The sequence below is a fragment of the Podarcis erhardii genome, assembly GCF_964252035.2.
Source record: "Podarcis erhardii genome assembly, chromosome: 8".
NCBI classification, from domain to species: Eukaryota; Metazoa; Chordata; class Lepidosauria; order Squamata; family Lacertidae; genus Podarcis; species Podarcis erhardii.
In genome coordinates this window covers 48057327-48076969 of record NC_138499.1, presented here as the reverse complement: position 1 = coordinate 48076969, position 19643 = coordinate 48057327, and the positions used below count along the sequence as shown (strand labels likewise).

The window sequence follows — 19643 nt, the reverse complement described above, 5'->3', positions numbered from 1 at the left end:
CACCAAGTGGGAGTTCCTGCGGGCTCGCAAGGCTTGCGGGCGGCAGCCTGCAGCGCGGAGCACGGGGCGCCCTCCGGAGGGCGCCCTGTGCTTGGTGCAGGTGTCCGCAAGCCTTGCGCGCCCGGCGGGAGTTGCCACCGGGCTCACAAGGCTTGCAGATAGCAGCCTGTTCTGGGGCTGGGGTCGGGGAAAGCTCGGGCTTCCCCCGCCCCAGGCTGGGGGTGGAAAATGAATTTATTTTATTCATTTCCCCCCCCAAAATGAGGGGCGTCCTATGGGCCAGTGCGCCCTATAGGGCGAAAAATACGGTATTTATTTCTTTTGGTAGCTTCTTAATGTGCAATTTGTACCTGTCTACCCAGAACTAAGTCTCACTGAGTTCAAGGGGGCTTACTCCCAGGTAAGTGTGGATAAAATTGTAGCTTACGGCCAATATCCGATGAAGTGCTGTTGCTTGCCCAAGGATTTCTACTTGCGCAACAGAACTTCTGTCTCTTGGTGTCTTGTTTACCCTTCCCAAATCTGTCCCAGAACATTGGAGAAACCCCCAGAATTGATTTAGGGGCCGTAACCCAAATACCTTGTGAAAGTGGAAGCGCTTGGTTGAGTACTCCTCTAAAACCCTATTAAACAACATAAAGTTTTTAAAAATTTCTAATCATGCCCCAGTATTTTTTAGTTGGGGGCGGGGGGAGTTCACTACTGGGAAGAATTTGTGGAAGTCCATTACTCTCCAATTCTTTAATAAAAAGCAAGGTGCAAAGGCTAGAATGTGTCTTTAAACCCTGCTTAAAATAAAATCATCATTAGGGATCATTCAGTTTATGGTTGATCATTCTGTTAATGATACCTTCTAATTACTCATTCTAGTCCAGCTCTCATGAATTTGAATGAACACTTTTTCAGAGAGGAAACTTGAGAAGATTATAGTGTGTGTAAATATATATATAATATTGTGTTTGTGTGTGTGTATATGAGAGAGACAAGACTTCATACCTCTCAAAATTGCTGCCGCTAAACTTATCAGAGCACACTATAATTCTAAGTTTTGCTGTTCCCATTATGTTTACCTGTCTGGCAATTCTCTGTGTGCTCCGGAAATGTTAGCAAGTTCCTGGCAAACACAGGATTTCCTATAGCCTTGAAAGTATTTCTTCCATTTTGTAAGTGAGGTAAAGGCCTGGTTAGAAATAAGTCAAATAAGTTATTTTCTTTTGGCATTGATATTGGCAGCATGAGTGAAAGGCAGTCCATGCAATCAATCTTTCTCATCCCTTCCTCCTCCAGCAACCCTCAAACCTTTGGTGTGGATGGGCTGAACAGTGGGGGCTGTGCCATACAGGGGAAGTGCCCAGAACTGAGCAAAGGGATCTTGCTTCAGCAGTGAGCTGCATAGGAAGAGGAGAAAGATTCGTTGCATGAGTTGCCTTCTGCTTAGGCAACCACTAAATGCAACCCTTCACCAAATAAAAGTTAAGCAATATTTACAGCACAATCCTAACCACATCTCCTCAGAAGCAAATCACACTGAATTCAGTGGGACTTACTTCCAGGTATGTGGGGTTAGGATTTCAGACTTGCTGTTTAGACATTATGCTGGTGGATGTTGGTATTTCCATAAGCAATTAGGATTACAGTCGTACCTTGGAAGTCAAACGGAATCCATTCCAGAAGTCTGTTTGACTTCCAAAATGTTCAGAAACCAAAGCATGGCTTCTGATTGGCTGCAGGAAGCTACGGAAGCCCTGTTGGACGTTCAGCTTCCAAAAATAGTTTGCAAACCAGAACACTCACTTCTGGGTTTGCGGCGATCAGGAGCCAAAACATTTGAGAACTAAGCTGTTCAAAGGTTCGACTGTGCAATGGAAATCGTATGAACCAGAACCATAAGAAGGGGAAGAAAAAGATTTAACATGACAAACAAATGGACAAAACAAACAAGTCATCATCAGGGTTTTATGGATGCAACAGACACAAAATGAATGGGCCGTCAATCTATAAAGCAGGCACAGAATTTGATTTCCCAACCATACATCTATTGCTTAAAAAATCTGAAAAGATTAAGAACTCTGAAAATTTGAATACCAAGCATTATTTAGATTAGGAAAGAATACAGAAACCTTACCTGTTCCAGTCTGGAAGACTCCTCCTATAAATAGAATCAAGAGGCAACACCTGCTGCTGACCTTTGGTTTCATCAAAGATACGGCGAGCTGCAGCAGTAGTCAAAGTGACTACACAGTCCATGTCACTTGCCAAATGCCAAGAAATAACCTTTGCTGCTTCATTATCTTCAATTTGTGCTAAGTGTGAAATCTGACAAAATAAAATAATGAATTTGAAAGGATGAGGTTTTTTCCCCTGATGGGAGGAAAAATATAGATTCCCTGTGCCCTCAGTCTAGTTAGAAAGTCAAGACATTGCTATTTTTGCTAGGCTTCAAGCCTACAGGAAATCACAGATACCGCTTTTTGAATAATTTTGTTGTAGCCAGGAAAGGTGAGACAAGAAGCTGGACATGGAAGTAGCTGTGCACAAAGACACAGTTATGAAAGCACTATCCATCAGTGTGACATGACAGGAGAAGTTAAGGAAGAAACGAGATGGTTCCTTTGCAGTGTTACTGGCTTCCTGGGGTAATATTAACAAGTGCCCTTATGGAAGTTTTATTCACCTTTTCCAATCTCATCTGCTATAACAGACAGGCCCCAATTACAGTTCTCTACTGCTGGCAATATTGTAAAATTAAAAAAAAAAAATTACAAAAATATGACATAGGTCGTATTTTTTGGTCTTGCCCTAAAATGATCCTTTTTGACAAGTATACTGTCAGGGAACTGACATTGGAGTCAGAGGTGGAGGCAAGGCTCATGAGCGATGCTGGAGAGGGGCCCAGCAGGGAGAGAGGAAGTGCATCGGCTGGGGAAGGAAATTAGTAGAGAAGGGGGGCAGATGGGGGATTCGGAGAGGGGTCTCCAAGACTCTTCGCCCGAAACTAGTGGGGAGAGCACGGGCACTCCTCTGCCCACTCCCTCCCTGCGCAGAAGATTTCCGCGCAGGGAGAGTAGGAGGAGACTGGGTGTCAAACAACTTCTTTGCTGGAAGAGATTCAAAAAACGCCCACTGACGGATTCTGCAAGCGACTGAACGGCCATGGAGTGAAGGGCTGTCAGCCAAGACAGGTTTAACCAGGCAACCTAGCCAGCAGTGGCGGTAACTTACGCACAAGCAACCCCATATAACCATTACATATACTAAACAAAACTAAAGAAATAATGGGATACAAACTACCAGTATATTCAACCATTGGATTACTTGGCTATGTAAAAGACCTAGTCCTATCTGAAATAGAGAAACTATATATAGATATAGATAAAAATTATTCAGTGCTGGGTCCATTGTAAAAAGAGAAAAACATGTAGCTCACACTATTATGTTATATTGCATACTTCTAGTATACATAATAAAGATAATGATAGGGGAAAATGTGGGGAAAGTATTACAGAACATCCTAAGAACAAATATTTTTCTTATTTTTAATTTTTCTTACCCACTATCTTATCTTCATACCACCATTTCATATGTAATGAAAAGAGAGAACACTGTATGGTATCCTAGAGGACTAGTTTTTTTTTATAAAAAAAATAGATTATCTTATAAAGAATTAAGACAAAACTCACCTTGCCCAAAACATCTTTGTCTTTGGGATAATCGGAACATGTGCATGTTCTTCTAGGTTGTTTCATTATTCCTTCCCGCTCAGAGATTTTCTCTTTTAGTAGAGAATGAACAAAGTGCTGCTGAAAATTAAGATAAATTATTTACTGAAGGTATGCACCATCAAGTAAAATAAATCACAAGAACTGATTTTGATGTAATGTTGAGCTAGCGGCTACAGTCTGTATGAACTAAGGGAGTCGTAAAGCAAAAGAGCTCGAGTTGTGTGACAAGTATGGTTAAACAAACTATTCTTCATGGTTTAGTTTTATATCCAAACATGACCAGAGTAGATTATTTGCATATGAAACATTATTAAATACCATATTTACTTGAATGTAATGCGCACCTTTTTTGGCCAAATTACACCGTGAAAATTAGGGTGCACATTGGATTTGATGGTGCATTTACATTCACCAGCAAATACTTTTTTGGTTTCAAGGTTTTGAAAATCAAGGTCCAAATTAGATTTGATGGCACATTACATTCAAGTAAGGTAAATACAGTACTTTGCATTGTATCCAGCTGGTATCCCTCCACTTACATATAGCTCTTTGATTTAAGCAGCGCCTTCTGTCAAAGGACAGACATAAATGTGATCTTCAGCAATTTCCCCTCCTCCCTAAAGTCCCCTTGATCAATGTTCCAATGACAGAAGATTCACCTGGATCAGTGAAGGTGCACCAACTGGATATAACCTATTCGTTTTCTGATTAGAATTTTAAGTAAGAAAGTGAATTTATCACTCTTAAACATCTCAAAATGAAGTTAGGATTTTTCTGTGCTTGATGTAAAAAGCTGTATCCAACTGAAAATAGTTTGACATTGAAACTTTATGCACACTTACAGGGGAGTAGGCCAAACTGTAGTCAATGGTATCTGAAGAAGAGTGCATGCACATGAAAGCTCATACCAATAACAAATTTAGTTGGTCTCTAAGGTGCTACTGGAAGGATTTTTTTTATTTTGTTTCGACTACAGCAGACCAACACGGCTACCTACCTGTAGTCAATGGAACTGACTTCTGAGTAGATATGCACAAGAATACACTGTAGATGCAGATTAGAAGCTTTGCTTCAAAATACTGCTCATTTGAACCAAATAGCAGAATCTGAAAGTTACCTGGCTATCAGCTGGCAGACTGCTAACTAATGGGCTCCTAAGACAGGCAATTTACATTCTACTTTTCCTGAACAATGAGTGTGTGCTCTCTCTCAAATTCAGGATCACTTCATGTGAGGTCACCTGAAATTGCACCTGGGTTGTAGTTTCTTCATGTGGTGAGATACAGCATGGCTCAGTTCCTGATATGCACTGTGTCTCCATGTTCTCACAAAACAGTCTTATAATTTGTAGTGACCAGGGTTTTTTCCCCAGCCGGAATTTGTCGGGACTCAGTTCCAGCACCTCTCAGGTGGGTTCCATTGCCATTACAATAGAACAAGGGAGGCGTTCATGGTGAGTTCTGGCACTTCTTTTTCTAGAAAAATAGCACCGGTGGTGACATGAACTGATACCCCAATCCCAAAGGTGAGTCACTAGATAAAAACAGAGAGCCATACCAAGTAGTCACCATGAAGATACAATTTCAAGATAGTTCCATACGATTGGCAGATTGTAATAAAATGGGCGTCAGTGAGTGAGAGACCATGTTGCCCCTTTATACACTTGATAAGAACAGGAGAAGACTGAAAATGGGGGCTGGGAAAAGTTTTAACAATGGCTGTGACAATCTTGAGAAAAAGAAACCTTAAGTGGAAACAAAAGTATTAATGAAACTGTACGTCTTGCTTCTATCTAAACCTTGCGAGAAATTTGTCGGGTCATCTATCTAGGCATGAGGCTAAGAACTGTATGCTATAGATACTTTTGTGTAAGCCTTTCCTGAAGTCATACTCTACTTGTCCTCACTAGGATTTTGTTAGATAACTTGATGGATAAAAATGAAAGAAAATGAAAAAGGACATACAGCGTTAGTCTGAGGTATATCAATCCGAAGTCTTTTCAGTTTATCCTTCAGTTGGGCCTCTCTTGTTTCAGCCTCCTGAACTTGACCTGAAACAATGTGTTGAAGTAGTAAATATTAGTTAAGGCTGGTCTGAGGTTAAGTTCACACAGCATGCTTAACGCTGTCATGTGGTGAGGAACCACCCACGCCATTGGTCTCATCATCCACCGAATTAACATCAACTGTTGATTCACATGTGCAAAATAATAATAATAATAATAATAATAATAATAATAATAATAATAATAATAAATCAGAGCAAGCACAGACAAATGTCTGATACCATCTCAAGCTTAATACTTTCAGCGGTGATAGTTTACGCACTCAGCTAAGAATTATCAAATGATTCTGGGGTCAAATCACTCTTCTGAATGTCTACACAAGAATACGTGGCCACAGAAAGAAAGATCAGCAATACATACAGCGAGCAATCAGAATGATCTCCATGATTGCAGCTGTGTTCTTTTATCATCGTCTGCAGTCACAAAATCAGCTCTCAGCACACTATGGTCTGGTCCACGTACCACATACTAAAGTCACTCTTGGTTTAATGTGAAGTAGCAGCATGCTGGTTGGTGCAGGATGCTGAAATCAGAGACGGTTTGCTCCTGCGTTGTTCCTACTGTGTTACCAGGAAATAGGCCATAGTCTGGTTCATCTTGTCATCTGAACCGGGACTCATAGTTCCTATCTCTCCAAACAAATCACAAGAGGAAGTCAAGAAGACAAACAGGCCATGAGTCTAGATTTTGACAACAAGCAGACCAGACTGTGGCTTGTTTCTGGTAGCATGGCTGCAACAGGAGCAGGGCAGGTGCAAAGCATCTGTGATCTCAGTAGCGTTGTGCACCAGCATTCTGCTCATTCACATTAAAGCATAGTTTATTTCAACTGTGATTAAAGGTAATGTGGGAATGAGATCTATGTGTACAGCTCAATTCACACCAAATAGCTGTGTATACTACTGGATGAAGAAATTACTCACAGGGAGTGGCTGTATATCGTGAAATAGTACATCATAGCTCAGACCAAATCCTGTGCTCATTGTTTCCTAAACACCAAGTGCAGAGCTTGCATCACAACACGCCTGACAATCTCCCCTCACCTGTGACAATGTCAACCACCTGATGTCATTACGACATTAGATGACTGATGAGAAAACAAGAGATGTATTCAAAAAGTCTTGATATCTGGACCTATTCTAATTTGCACAATCCAAAACTATACTTAAGCACTATTGAAAAGGAGTTGCACATATAAAAATACATGACAACATTACTAATCTGTGGCCCTGCAGATGCTGCTAAACTATAATTCTTATCATCCCTCACCATTGGTAAAGCTAGCAGGGACTGACAGGAGTTGTAATTCAGCAACAACTGAAGTGCTGAAGGCTAGCAACTCTTGGTCTGTAACAATGAAAAATACATTCAAATGAAAACAGTATTTGTATGTTACTTACGCTTCAGTTCAGTTAGAAGCTGATTTCTGGTGTCAAATGTATCTCTATATGCAGTTATTGACTTAGAAAGCTCGTCTCTCTCTTTTGAAAGAGTGGCCATCTGCTGTTGTTTCTTATAACCTAAACAAAAATTTTTTGCAATTTAATCCATTCTACTTTGTGGGTATTTTGGGAAAAGACCAAGTACAAAATGAAATGTTGCATTGATAATTGAAAGAATGCAAGAAAAAAAGATTTAAAGATTTATAGAAAATACACATTACATTTTAGAAAGTAAAAAATAGAAACATTTGAAACTCACCATCATAAAACATAAAAGGGAGACAATAAGGTTCCAAACGTCGATTCAAAATAGGTATATCTGGCTCAAATACAAGAATATATTCAGTACTATCTCTCCCTGGACTATTTTCTGCCAGCACAAGATCCTGAAGAAAAACAGACATATATTTTTACCATTGATTTCAGATTGCTGTATATAAAAACATTTGTGTAAAAATTAGCTACACTTTCATTCCATATTAATTCTGACATATACTAACAGAACATTTTTAGCAAAAAGTATTTTTTCAAGGTTAAAAGGTTATATGTACCATTGATCTAGCTTACTTTGTAACGTAAGACATAAAATGAAGCTTCAATTTAGAAATATATCTATACCTTGTATGCTATCTTGGTAAGCTTTTATTCATTATTCTATACTTTAAAATAGTACAAAAGGCAGCATGGAGAGAACCAAAATGAATAATATGTAGTAAAACAAAACATTCAACTCCCAATGTGGAGTTAAAGTTACTGCTATTACCATGGAAGCAGACAGTAGATCCCAAGGGATCAGAGCTTGTCATAAGAAAAAAAAAGAATCACTTCTCATCAATAAGCACTAAAATATAATGGGTGCCAGTTTGTAAATACTGAACATGATTGAAAGAAACCATTGATTTCAATAAGCTTTATAGGTTTAATTCTTCGAATGTAATAAACAGGACTTAAACCTGCCATCCTATAACCTTTTCCTGGAAGTAAGCACTGTTGAACTCTGTAAGAATTTTGGTACATATAGATATAGGACTGTGCTATAAATTTACTTATTTTCTCTGGATCATGCCCATTAGTATCTAAAGTTTCTTAAAACACAGGAAAAACTAAATGAAAAATGTAAGGAAAAGTGACACATGTGCAAGAGAATACATGGCTGCTTTCGGTTTTAGGAATATTACCTCTAAACCTACATTACAATTATGTTTAGAAGACTCACCTCAATTTCAACAATTCCTCTGTGAAATGGAAACTCAACTGTATCTGTTTTACCCTGAAACAGGGGGATGTTCTTAACTTTATCAGTTGAACTTCGAATTTTAGCTACGATTTTCCCATCCAAGTCATTGCCAGTGCAGTTTTTATATTCATCCTTAAAATTAAGAAGATATTAGAGTTGTGTAACCTGCCCATAACATGTATTTTGAGGTTGGAGTATGTGCACATATTTTGTTTGTGTGCCCTTTTTGTTTCCAGAACGCTTCGGAAGTTTACAGTCCCGTTTCCTGCCAACTGCACTGTCCTGAGCTCAAACTGCAGTTGGGCATTTCAACTTAGTTTTACTCAAAGTAGACCCACTGAAATCAATCAAATCACTCCTGCCTGCGATCATGTGCTGAGGAACAGCCCACACCATTGGCCCCGGGATCCCACAAGGTAAATTAATAAACCTAACTAAGTCATGTTCATTAATTTTAATGGATCTACTCCAGGTAAAACTTAGTTGAAAACCACCCAAGATCTTTTCAATAGAACAAAAAAAATTATTCAAGTGGAATAAATTCCAGGTTTTTCAGTCTCAGCACACCTAATCACAAAGACTAAAGCCCAGAAGGCTAAACTTCCACCTTACAATTTAATTAGACAGAATCTTATAAAGAGCAATTGCTGGAATAACCCAGGACAAAATTTAAGGTTTTTCCTAAAACAAAATACAAGTAACGGGCTGCCAACCTTAATGGAAATGATAAATAAAATACAAGTTAACTGTTTACATGTGGGGTGGCCCTCAGGCCCAGGGACCAACTGAGGCCCTTTAAGCCTCTCTCTATAGCTATATGGCCAAACAATCAGATGGAACTTAAAATCCACTCTTTTCAAAATATTGATTGTAAAGCAGGAAACAAGAGAACCAATGTCTATTTTATCCAGCTTCAATATACCTTTCTTAAAAAGTGAAATCCATTCCATTTTAAGTCATTTTATTACATACAATCCTACTTAATTACCATAATAACGAGAGTCAAGTCTTTGACAAGGGTCCGACTGCCAACACTCTGAGCGTTAGAAACGGTAGGAGTATTTGGCAAAATTCTTGGCATCAGCTGTGTTGGTTCATTAGGCTCCACTTCAAAAACAATCTGAGGAAAAGATCATCACAATACTCAGTTCACAGTCTTAAAGGCGGTCAACAAGTACGGAAGCATGTCTTTTAAGGCAAATCAAGAATAGAAACAATCTTAATTGTAGAATACTAAGTTTCCAATTCATATGTATTCTTCTTGTGTGTTTTGCTTCCATACAGCTGGGCCCATGCTGTAGTTTTAACAACTGCAACTGACAGCCACTGGATAGCTCCTACACTGCTATCACTGAAGGCCCCGACTACACAAAAGTGGAAATCACACTTCAAAACTTGTATGAGTTGGGCCAAACTACATCTATTTCTGGATTTGTGCTTATTCATTGCAGCTTTATATAATGCATTTGAGAAAGTATTAATGCTACCAATTAGCCCATCCCTGTGGACCTTTACATGAAATGCACAACAAAGAATTGTGGAAAAGAAGTAGCTGCTGCTGTCACAAGTATTTCCTAAAATGCTGTACTACTCTCTTCACCACTCTTCCATATGATAGTGGTAGAGCAAAAACATACAGAGGAAGGCCAGGTACTTCTGAATCAGGACTTGCCTCATGCATTGAAAAAATTGGGCTTGATCTAGTCAAGCACAGACACTGAGCTTATGTATGGGAGAATTCCACTATAGAATGCCCGTTATAGATAGTTCTCTAGGTGGTGCATTTTTTTAAACCCTCCAAAATATAAAGTACAACATGGAAATCAAAAGCAAATTAAAAGCAGCATCAATCTAGTAAATCCAGCAACAGAGAAAACAGTAGTGTCAGAGAGCAAGCTTTAAAAATGGGGAAGTGGAGCAATTCTTCTGTTGTCGGCATCCATCTCAGGTGGTGCTACGGGTCAGTGTGTCTGGCTGTTAACCAGAAGGTTGGTGGTTTGGGTCCAACCAGGGATGGCTGTGGACAGGATTCCTGAGCTGCAGGGCATTGAACTAGATGACCCTTGGGGTCCCTTGCACGACAGCATGATTTCTGGGGGGCAGCAGTGTTTAGACTGTTTCTTTCTGGGTGCCTCCAAATGGAGAAAGAGGGATCTCCGTGTGTATATATTTGAGCAGGAAATTGGGGGATGGGCAGGAAAAAAAATATGTCCCTTTAAGTTCTGTCAAATTTGTTTACATATGAGTGGTTATTCAGGGACTATCATTTTAAGTGGATAGATGAGTTCCTTATGAATAGACTTATGAATAGCACTAGCTCTTTGGAAGACTCTGCTCCTTTGAAAACAGACAAGTACCTAGACTTCTGATATTTTGTCACCTGTTAAAAATGTTTGTTTCACCAACTGTTTTTAGAGAATTGGCTTGACTCAGTGTTGGCCATTTGTTCTGTATTCTATTATTTTATTGTTGTATGACGTTTTAATGATTTTAATGGATGGGTAGGTTCATGCGAGAGAAGGAAATACTTCAGGGAAAGGCCTTTTTATTTCTAAGAAAGTAGTAAAGGTTGAACAGGTTATTCAAAACATCAACATAAATTAGCTTGTAACTCATTCAAATCTTACAAGATAAAAGAAGAAAAATGTCTGCAGCAAATTACAGCATTTTATTTTATAACTGTTATTTCAAAAGCAAACCTGTTCGCTGTTAAGAATGTTTATTTTGTCAATGGCAAATGCAAACTGGATGCTGTAGGTGCCCACTTTCTCTGGAACCATTTTTTGCCTAAATTGCAAATATCAGGATTTTAGTAACAAAGTAAAACTTTCAAAATTTATATTTTCTAACACAAACCCACCTCTCTATTAAATGAGGATACATTTTATGAGCTAAACCAAATGTTTCATTCTTTCAATGCAAGTAGATCTTGTTGAAGGAAAGACACCTGAATCTAAGCCAAAGTTTCTTCTAAGTAATATATTTCCCCCTCATATATCTTATTCTAATTACTAATATGCAATAAATTAATTCCTATACAGTCATAACTCATGTTGCATCTGCTTCATGTTACGTTCTTTCAGGTTACGTCCCGTGGCGACCCGGAAGCACTGGAAAGGGTTACTTCTGGGTTTTGCCGCTCGCGCATGCGCAGACATGAAAAATGACGTCACATGCATGCGCAGAAGCGGCGAATCACAACCCGCGCATGCGCAGATGTGCCGCTGCAAGCTGTGTTCTTTTCATGTTGCGAACGGGCCTCCGTAACGGATCCCGTTCGCAACCAGAGGTACCACTGTATTTGAAGACTACAAATACAGACTATAAATGTAGTTGCCTTGTCATATGCTGCAATGACCGCTCCCCGCTTAAAACGGGGGGCGCCCTTTGCGTGGACGCGTGCAGCCCTGGATCTGGAGTGGCCCCATCAGCATAGGCTTTGCCTTCCCTCAGGTGGGATACCTGGAGGTCCCCGCCTACCCCAGTGTGTTGTCCAATCCCACCTGGGGGAAGCGTTGCCAGGGAAACCAGGCCAGGTAGGGGGAGGGATTACCTGCCCACACAATAGAGGGTGGATCCTTCCTGGTAATCCTCACTTGGCTCCAGAGCTTCTCCCACCCTACCCACCCTCAGTTAATGTCTTCTTTTGCAGGTTAACTTTTCTTCTTAGGTTTTGCAGGTTAACCTTTCTCCACAGGTATGCGGGCGCTGCTACGATAAGGTCGCTGTTAAAAGGCCGGAAAGGAATTTCCCTGCATTGGCAGGTTTCGCCTTTCCCGTAGCAAAATGTCACAACTTTGGCAGTATCAGGCCTTGGGCGGAATCCTTTAGTCCATCTTCCTCTTTGCGGCGGCTATACCAGGGTTCCCCGTTAAAGGGGTTTCTGAAGGGAGGATTTGACCGTACGCCGAAAGGTCGTCATTGCTCTCCCCTGCGGCGGTGGCGTAACGGGGGCGGCTATCTCTGCTTGAACATATGTTCTCCAGAGCCAGCCCTCCCCCCCCCACACTGGATAACCCTGTAGCTCCCTAGGTCCCCGGCTGGGGACTGGGGAGGGAGAACGCCCAATGCCTGAGCCAAGGTCTACCCACATTTGAAATTTAATAAAGTTGTGGCCAATTTAATCCCATAGCACGTTGTCTAGAGTCGTTATTCCACATAACGGGGGGGGGGGACCACTTGGGATCTGGGGACTCCGCCTGTCCACGCAACAAAAATTATCTTAGTTAAACGCATGCAACCCCCTCAATGTTTTCTCCAACAACTTAATTAGTCTCCTTTAAATCAAACTCTACCTTGTAAGCAAACATTCTGGATTAGTGATATGCTTAACACAGGCATTCAGCAGAGAGCTAAGTTGAAAGAATCCCTACATTCTGGATTTGACATTTTTTATCAACACAACCTCATTCTGGTTGCATTCGGCTTCAACCTCTTTGCAATATTTTAATAGTTAGCCCTTATTTTTTTCTTTGCGATAGATGAACATTCTATTTTGAAAACTAAACAGTGCAGTAAAAAAATTCAAATAATCATTAGCTTAGTAAGGTATCTGCTACTGTGGAGAGCCGCCCCATTTTACATGTGGAAAACCAGCTTCTGTTTAAAACTGCTTATTCGCTGGTGGTGTGAAGGGGTTCCTAATTTATTCCCAGCTTTGTGCTTATATTTCAAATCTTGTAGCTGTTGCCCCCTATATCTTTACTATGACATTTACAAAAACCTTAATTTATAACACAGTAGCTATGTTACTTTAGACAAGGTACAAACCAGTAGATTCACTTTGTTGTCCTTTATTATTAACTATAAAGAAAAACAAGGTAAATTCTGACTATAACAATAAATTATTATTATTGAATTTATATTCTGTGAACTGTCTTGAGACCCTCAGGTACAGGGCGGTTCACAGAATAAAGAGATTGATTGAAGGCGAATACTATACTTAAATTGGTTACCGTTTCTTTAAGACTTATATTTGCTTTTATAGGGTTTCTCTTATAAATGGCAGTTACTTGTTGTGGTTCAAGGATCCGACCCCCGCAATGTGAAATGAATACACGTGATATAAGGTTAATGGGCAAGAAAAGGCCACAACTTTATTGATTACAGCAGTGAAAAGGTATTGGCTTAGGCATTGGATCTCTAAAACAACTGGGTTTATTCACCAGTAGGTGGAGCCTGTTGATGCTAATCCAACTATAGGCTCACCCCTGGTGTCACCGAGGGTAGTGCCATGGCCTCCCGCCAAGCAGGCATCGGACAGAATACACGACCGCCAGATTCCTTTAACGGAATACCCCTAAAAATTGAAGGCATGAGCGATGGCCACACCTAGCCCTTCGACACACCACAACACATTAATCCAATGCCTAACCTACCCACCAATACCACAAAAGTTGTGACGATTGCTACGAGGTAGGCGAAAAAACCAAAAAGCCTAATGCCAAATGGAAAAACTCCTACCAGGCCCCCTAGACAACCAGGGCGACCAACCTAAGGTCCATAGCAAGGCCAAAAACCTAAGCCCTAACTCAAAGGGTGGGTGACTCGCGGCGAGACGATGAGGAGTGAGGCCGGGGAGAGGCTGGCGCCGCAGCAAAAGGCTGCTGAACACGCCCCTTCCCAGGCACCTGGTTGGATGCCTGCCAAGGGGCGTGGGCGCCAGCCAGGTGAGGCGGAGGCAGGGGGCAAACGCCCCCTGCTAGGGGCGGTGCTCGGGCTCCTGCCCACAACCACTCCCCTCTCTTGCAGGGAGGAGAGTCTCTAATACAGAAGCTTACATAAGACTGGCTTGTAAAAACTTAGTTCCTTTACCTATCAAACTCATATACCAATTACATTTAGTCATTTCTCCCCATATCAGTCAGTTTCACCATCAGGTATAGAGGACTTCTGCTGGTTTTCTCTAAGCCAGGCTTTCAGGCAGTTCTCTCTCTGGTTGGTTCCAGTAGCTCCTTGCTCCACTCCTGCTTACTAGCCTTTGATGGCCTCTTTTTCAATCTTTGACTTAATTTAGTAATTTAGCTCTTTTGGGGAAAGACTGTATTTCCAAGCCTCTTCCTAACAATAGTCACTTGCCTGGCTTCCACCTGCTTCAACTCCAGACTTCCTTCTTCCTTTCCTCTTCTGGCCAGTAGCCTCAGACAGTTATGCTTTTTCCCTGGACAGTCAAAATTCTAGCCAGCCCACCCTTCAACCAATTAGATTTGAGTGGCTCAAAATTCTACAACCCCATCAGAACACTTGCCCTACCCAATAAGTAACAAAGAATTTCTATCCAGCAAGCCAATCAGAAGTGAAATTTTGCAATCTAACTCAGTTTTAAAAAACCCCAGCTTTTCCCAGACCAGTCTTATGCAACTCGTTAAGTGACAACTGCCAGCCACCAATGGATACTTAGTACAGTGGTACCTCTAGTTACAAACTTAATTCATTCTGGAGGTCCGTTCTTAACCTGAAACTGTTCTTAACTAGAGGCGTGCTCTCGCTAATGGGGCCTCTTGCTGCCACTGCGATGCCGGCACACGATTTCCGTTCTCATCCTGGGGCAAAGTTCTTAACTCAAGGTAACTCTTCCAGGTTTAGCGGAGTTTGTAACCTGAAGCCTTTGTAACCTGAGACGACTGTAACTCGAGGTACCACTGTAGTTGAAATGTCACTGTTTACATAACCCTGAATACGCAGGAAATTTTTACACTGTATATAGAACAAATCCTGTCCCAGTAAACACATTTTAAAGATTATTTCTACACAACTACTACACTGCCTTCAGTGATAAAGTAACTACAGTATTAACTTTTGACATTTTGCTTCTTCTAAGGTATGACAAAACTAATTAGAACCCTACCAAATTTATTTACCTGAAGTAAAAAAAGCTACTGTCGTCATCATTTGTTTTGGTACAGACATATGTTGAAACCTTAAAAAGAAATTACAAGGGATCATATATGTATCATTTTAAATATAACTTTGTTAAATATGAACAGACAAGCAGAATAAATAGAACTGGGCTTTAAAGAAAGGCACTTCATTAACTAAGTAAAGATGTTATTGTGTGGGTTCCCTCAATCCTTCACTCTCCTTCTACTGTACTATGAAATTAATTGATTTCTGCCATTTGGTCCTTTTACTATCAAAAACACGCTTTCAATAGATCATAGGTGGTATTCAAATTGATACATCCCATCAGCACAGGGATTTCAGCTTTTGCAATGGGACGCCTTTACTTGCCCTGCATGTGGTCTGTGCTCTCTCCAAATCTGCCCTGCCCTGAGGAAGTTCTGTCATGCAAGCTGAAATCCTTGCACTGACAGGACTTGCTACTTAACACCACTCTGGATTAAACCCCACAGCCTAACAAAAGGAATAGAAGTCAAGTTCACCTTAAGCCCTCCAAACAACAAGACTGGCTGACATGATATGGTTGACATGTTGGAGCAGCATAAACTTGCTACCATTATGTGGTTAATAATACATGGAAGATCAATTCAAGTGGAATGGTTCACTGTATTACCATATGCTTTGATTCTTAAATATCTTCAGTGACATAGGGGAGATATCCAATCCCCATATGCTGAGTTTAAATAGCTGCCATGTATAACTATTTAAAACAGCACCAATGTGGCTCTTGTGTAAGCCATTTGCTCCACTCTTTCATATATTAACAGTTCTTTATAAAATATGCACTGTATATCGATAAAAAAACTAAGCCGTTTACATAATATATAATCAGATTTTTAAAAATCAATAACAATTCATGTAAAAATGCAACATTATTCAAACAAGACTTTTAAATAATAAAGTAAAAACATAATAATATGTATAGATAGATTAAAATGAGCAGTGCATGAAAGGAGAATTTAAAAATTAGGAGTCCAGAAAAGCTTGGGTAATCATATCAAGTCTTTGAAATTTGCTTGGGGCTTTAAATGTCAACAGCAAGACCTTGAACCTGGCTCAGTAGCTAAAAGGTAGAGAATTTTACTTACATTTTGTGGTACAGTTCTACTACCTTCCCACATTTTCATATAAATTATTCCTGGGCTTATATTTTTAATAATGTTATCAGCTTCAGAAATAACACTAATAATGAAATCTGTGGGGAGAAAAAAGCATATGAATCTTTCTCGCTAAAGTTCTGTTTTACATTTCAAAATTAAAATGTTCTGAAATATTAGGCAGCTATCTTATACCAAGCCAGAACACTGGTCCCACCTAGCTCAGTACTGTCTTACACTGACTGACAGAGGCTCAGATTCCAGACGGCTGTCTTTCTCAGCAAAACTTAGAGGAGCCAGGGGCTGAACATTCTGCATGCAATGCATGTACTCTACCACTGAATTCCAGCTCTTTCCAAGACAAGCATGCAAGTGGAAACCTGCAAGACGCTTAGATCCATTTCCTGAAAATGATTAACTGTTACATACCACAGATGTTACTAACGACTGCTAGGGTGTTCACTTATAAACCAACGATCTTAGTGCTCCACATAAATGCTTCAGCAATTAAATAATTATGAAAATGTAACATCACAGCAACTTAGGCAAGGGCCATGCTGAATTTGTAGACAGGTCTTCACAAACTGAGTTCCAAACCCATTTTATACATGAATGTTATACTTCCCCAAGCTATATATAACTATGGTTACGAAACTAAAAATGGTGAAGACTTTACATATGGTTAGATTAAAATGTCACAAACAAAAACTCACCAGGAAAGGTGTTTCCAGCTACAAGGGTAGCATTCGTGTCATACTTGACATTCAAACGTACAGGCCTCTCGGGGTCAGGCTGAACATTTAATCTAATTACTGGACAGTTTAGTGTGTTCTTGTTGTATGTGGCTTTAAACTGCAATGTATGCTCTCCCCTGCAAAATAAAATCGTGGTTAAACTCCAATATACCTCTTTGTCCAAAAAGTTTCAACAAACCTAAAAAAAAGTATAGATTTTCCACTACATCTGTATGAAGCCAACGGGAGAGGTTGTTCACAGTTTTAGAACTGAATGCTATAAATATGTGGATTACACTTTTCATTTTCATTGGATCTAGGTGTAGCCATGTACATTCTGAACAAGTGCCTAGAGTCAGTAATGGGTTTTAAGAGGGGAAAATATCTGAAACTCAATTCAGATAATGGCACCCTCGTTGCGTATCTTTACGTGCCAGGCAAAAACATTATCTTCTCCTAGGCCGCTGGATAATTAAACAAACTACAGTGGTGCCTCGCAAGACGAAATTAATCCGTTCCGCGAGTCTCTTCGTCTTGCGGTTTTTTTGTCTTGCGAAGCATGGCTATTAGCGGCTTAGCGGCTATTAGCGGCTATTAACGGCTTAGCGGCTATCAAAGGCTTAGCGGCTTTAAGAAAATGGAAACAAACTCGCAAGATGTTTCGTCTTGCGAAGCAAGCCCATAGGGAAATTTGTCTTGCGGAATGACTCAAAAAGCGGAAAACTCTTTCGTCTTGCGCGTTTTTCGTCTTGCGAGGCATTCGTCTTGCGAGGTACCACTGTATGGCCTTTTAAACTGTGTGTTTGGGGGGGTATTGTTTTTTGTTTGTTATTATGGTAAGTATTTTTATGTTTTTATATTATACACTGCTCTGTGATCTTCAGATGAAGGGAGATACAGAAATTTAATAAATAAAATAGTAAGACCTCAAGGGTAGCCCCACACAGAGCACATTGCTGTAATTCAGAAACAGCCACACCAGCCTAAGCTGGTGAAAGGGACTCTTAGTTGCGAAGGGCACCTTTGCCTCCAATGATAGAGCTGGGTGTAGGAGAAGGCTATTTCTTCATGGAGAGTGAAGAGGCACTTGAAGACTGTCTGAAAACTGCAACTGGTACAGAATGCAATCATCACACTTTTAACTGGAACCGATAACTAAATATGCATTATGTCCGGGTCAAAACATATTTACTCAATTCAAGGTGCTTAGCTTGGCCAATAAAACCCTAAATTGGCTTGAGACTTGAGGCATTTGAAAGAATTTTTCTTTGATGAACTTTCCTGTTAATTAAAATTTTCACTGGATGTCCTTTTCTGGGTGCCTTCAAGGTTAGACTGGTGACTGCTGGGAAGCATATCTGAGGTGCACAAATCTTCAGTTTTTCCTCACAAGCCATGCTGCATCACCTTTAACTTTTTTTTTAGGAATGGCTCGCAAGGTGGAGCAGAGCTGCAGAGCTGTTGCTGCTACTTATTAGAATAGTGACAAGGATCAGGCAAGTCCACCCTGTTCTTTCAGGCTTTTAAGGGTATCTGATTTTTATAATAATAATAATTTATTAAATTTATGTACCTCCCTTTAAAGGGACGCGGGTGGCACTGTGGTCTAAACCACAGAGCCTAGGGCTTGCCAATCAGAAGGTTGGCGGTTCGAATCCCCGCAACAGGGTGAGCTCCCGTTGCTTGGCCCCTGCTCCTGCCAACCTAGCAGTTCGAAAGCACATCAAAGTGCAAGTAGATAAATAGGTACCACTCCAGCGGGAAGGTAAACAGCGTTTCCGTGCGCTGCTCTGATTCACCAGAAGTGGCTTAGTCATGCTGGCCACATGACCCGGAAGCTGTACGCCGGCTCCCTCGGCCAATAAAACGAGATGAGCGCCGCAACCCCAGAGTTGTAAGTGACTGGACCTAACTGTCAGGGGTCCCTTTACCTTTACCTCCCTTTAGGCGAAGATCCCAAGGCAGGTTTCAACAAAGAAACACATGACAAAATAGCAAAGAAACAATAACACCCCCTCCATCACACATTTAAAAGGTCATAGATTGACTAACAGCCAAAGGCGTGGTTGAAGAGGAACATTTTTGCCTGGTGCCTAATGATATGTAATGAAGGTGCCAGGCAAGCCTCCCTTGGGACAGCATTCCACAAATGGGGTCACCACAGAAAAGGCCCATTCTCATGTTGCCACCCTTCAGATCTCTTGTGGAGAAGGGCCCCAGGAAGCAGGGCCTCTGATGATAATCAGAGGGTCTGGGTTGGTTCATATGGGGAGAAAGCCAACGCTCTGAATTGGGCCTGGAAATGATCCCAAACATTTTCTGATGAATGTAAGAGTTTGCAATCACTTACCAAGGAGCATGAATTCTAAGAACTCCGAAATTTGCTCTGCCATTTTCATCTGTTTTATGCTGCTGGTTTGAAGGAATAATCTGACAAGAAAATTGA

The 19643-nt window shown here is 40.6% G+C and overlaps 1 protein-coding gene across 1 annotated transcript in view; it reads right to left on the bottom strand.

The window, feature by feature from the left end:
- The window catches only part of SMCHD1 (structural maintenance of chromosomes flexible hinge domain containing 1), a 67542-nt gene that overhangs the window by 5537 nt on the left and 42362 nt on the right, over positions 1-19643 (bottom strand). Inside the window, exons 31-43 of the mRNA XM_081874956.1 lie at positions 19548-19627; positions 17177-17334; positions 16455-16561; positions 15327-15385; positions 11166-11253; positions 9455-9586; positions 8446-8598; positions 7489-7615; positions 7188-7307; positions 5687-5772; positions 3681-3800; positions 2126-2316; positions 1071-1180 (exon numbers count right to left, since the gene is read on the bottom strand). Coding sequence (XP_081731082.1) covers positions 1071-1180; positions 2126-2316; positions 3681-3800; positions 5687-5772; positions 7188-7307; positions 7489-7615; positions 8446-8598; positions 9455-9586; positions 11166-11253; positions 15327-15385; positions 16455-16561; positions 17177-17334; positions 19548-19627 — 1531 coding nt within the window. The remainder of the gene's footprint in view (positions 1-1070; positions 1181-2125; positions 2317-3680; positions 3801-5686; positions 5773-7187; positions 7308-7488; positions 7616-8445; positions 8599-9454; positions 9587-11165; positions 11254-15326; positions 15386-16454; positions 16562-17176; positions 17335-19547; positions 19628-19643) is intronic.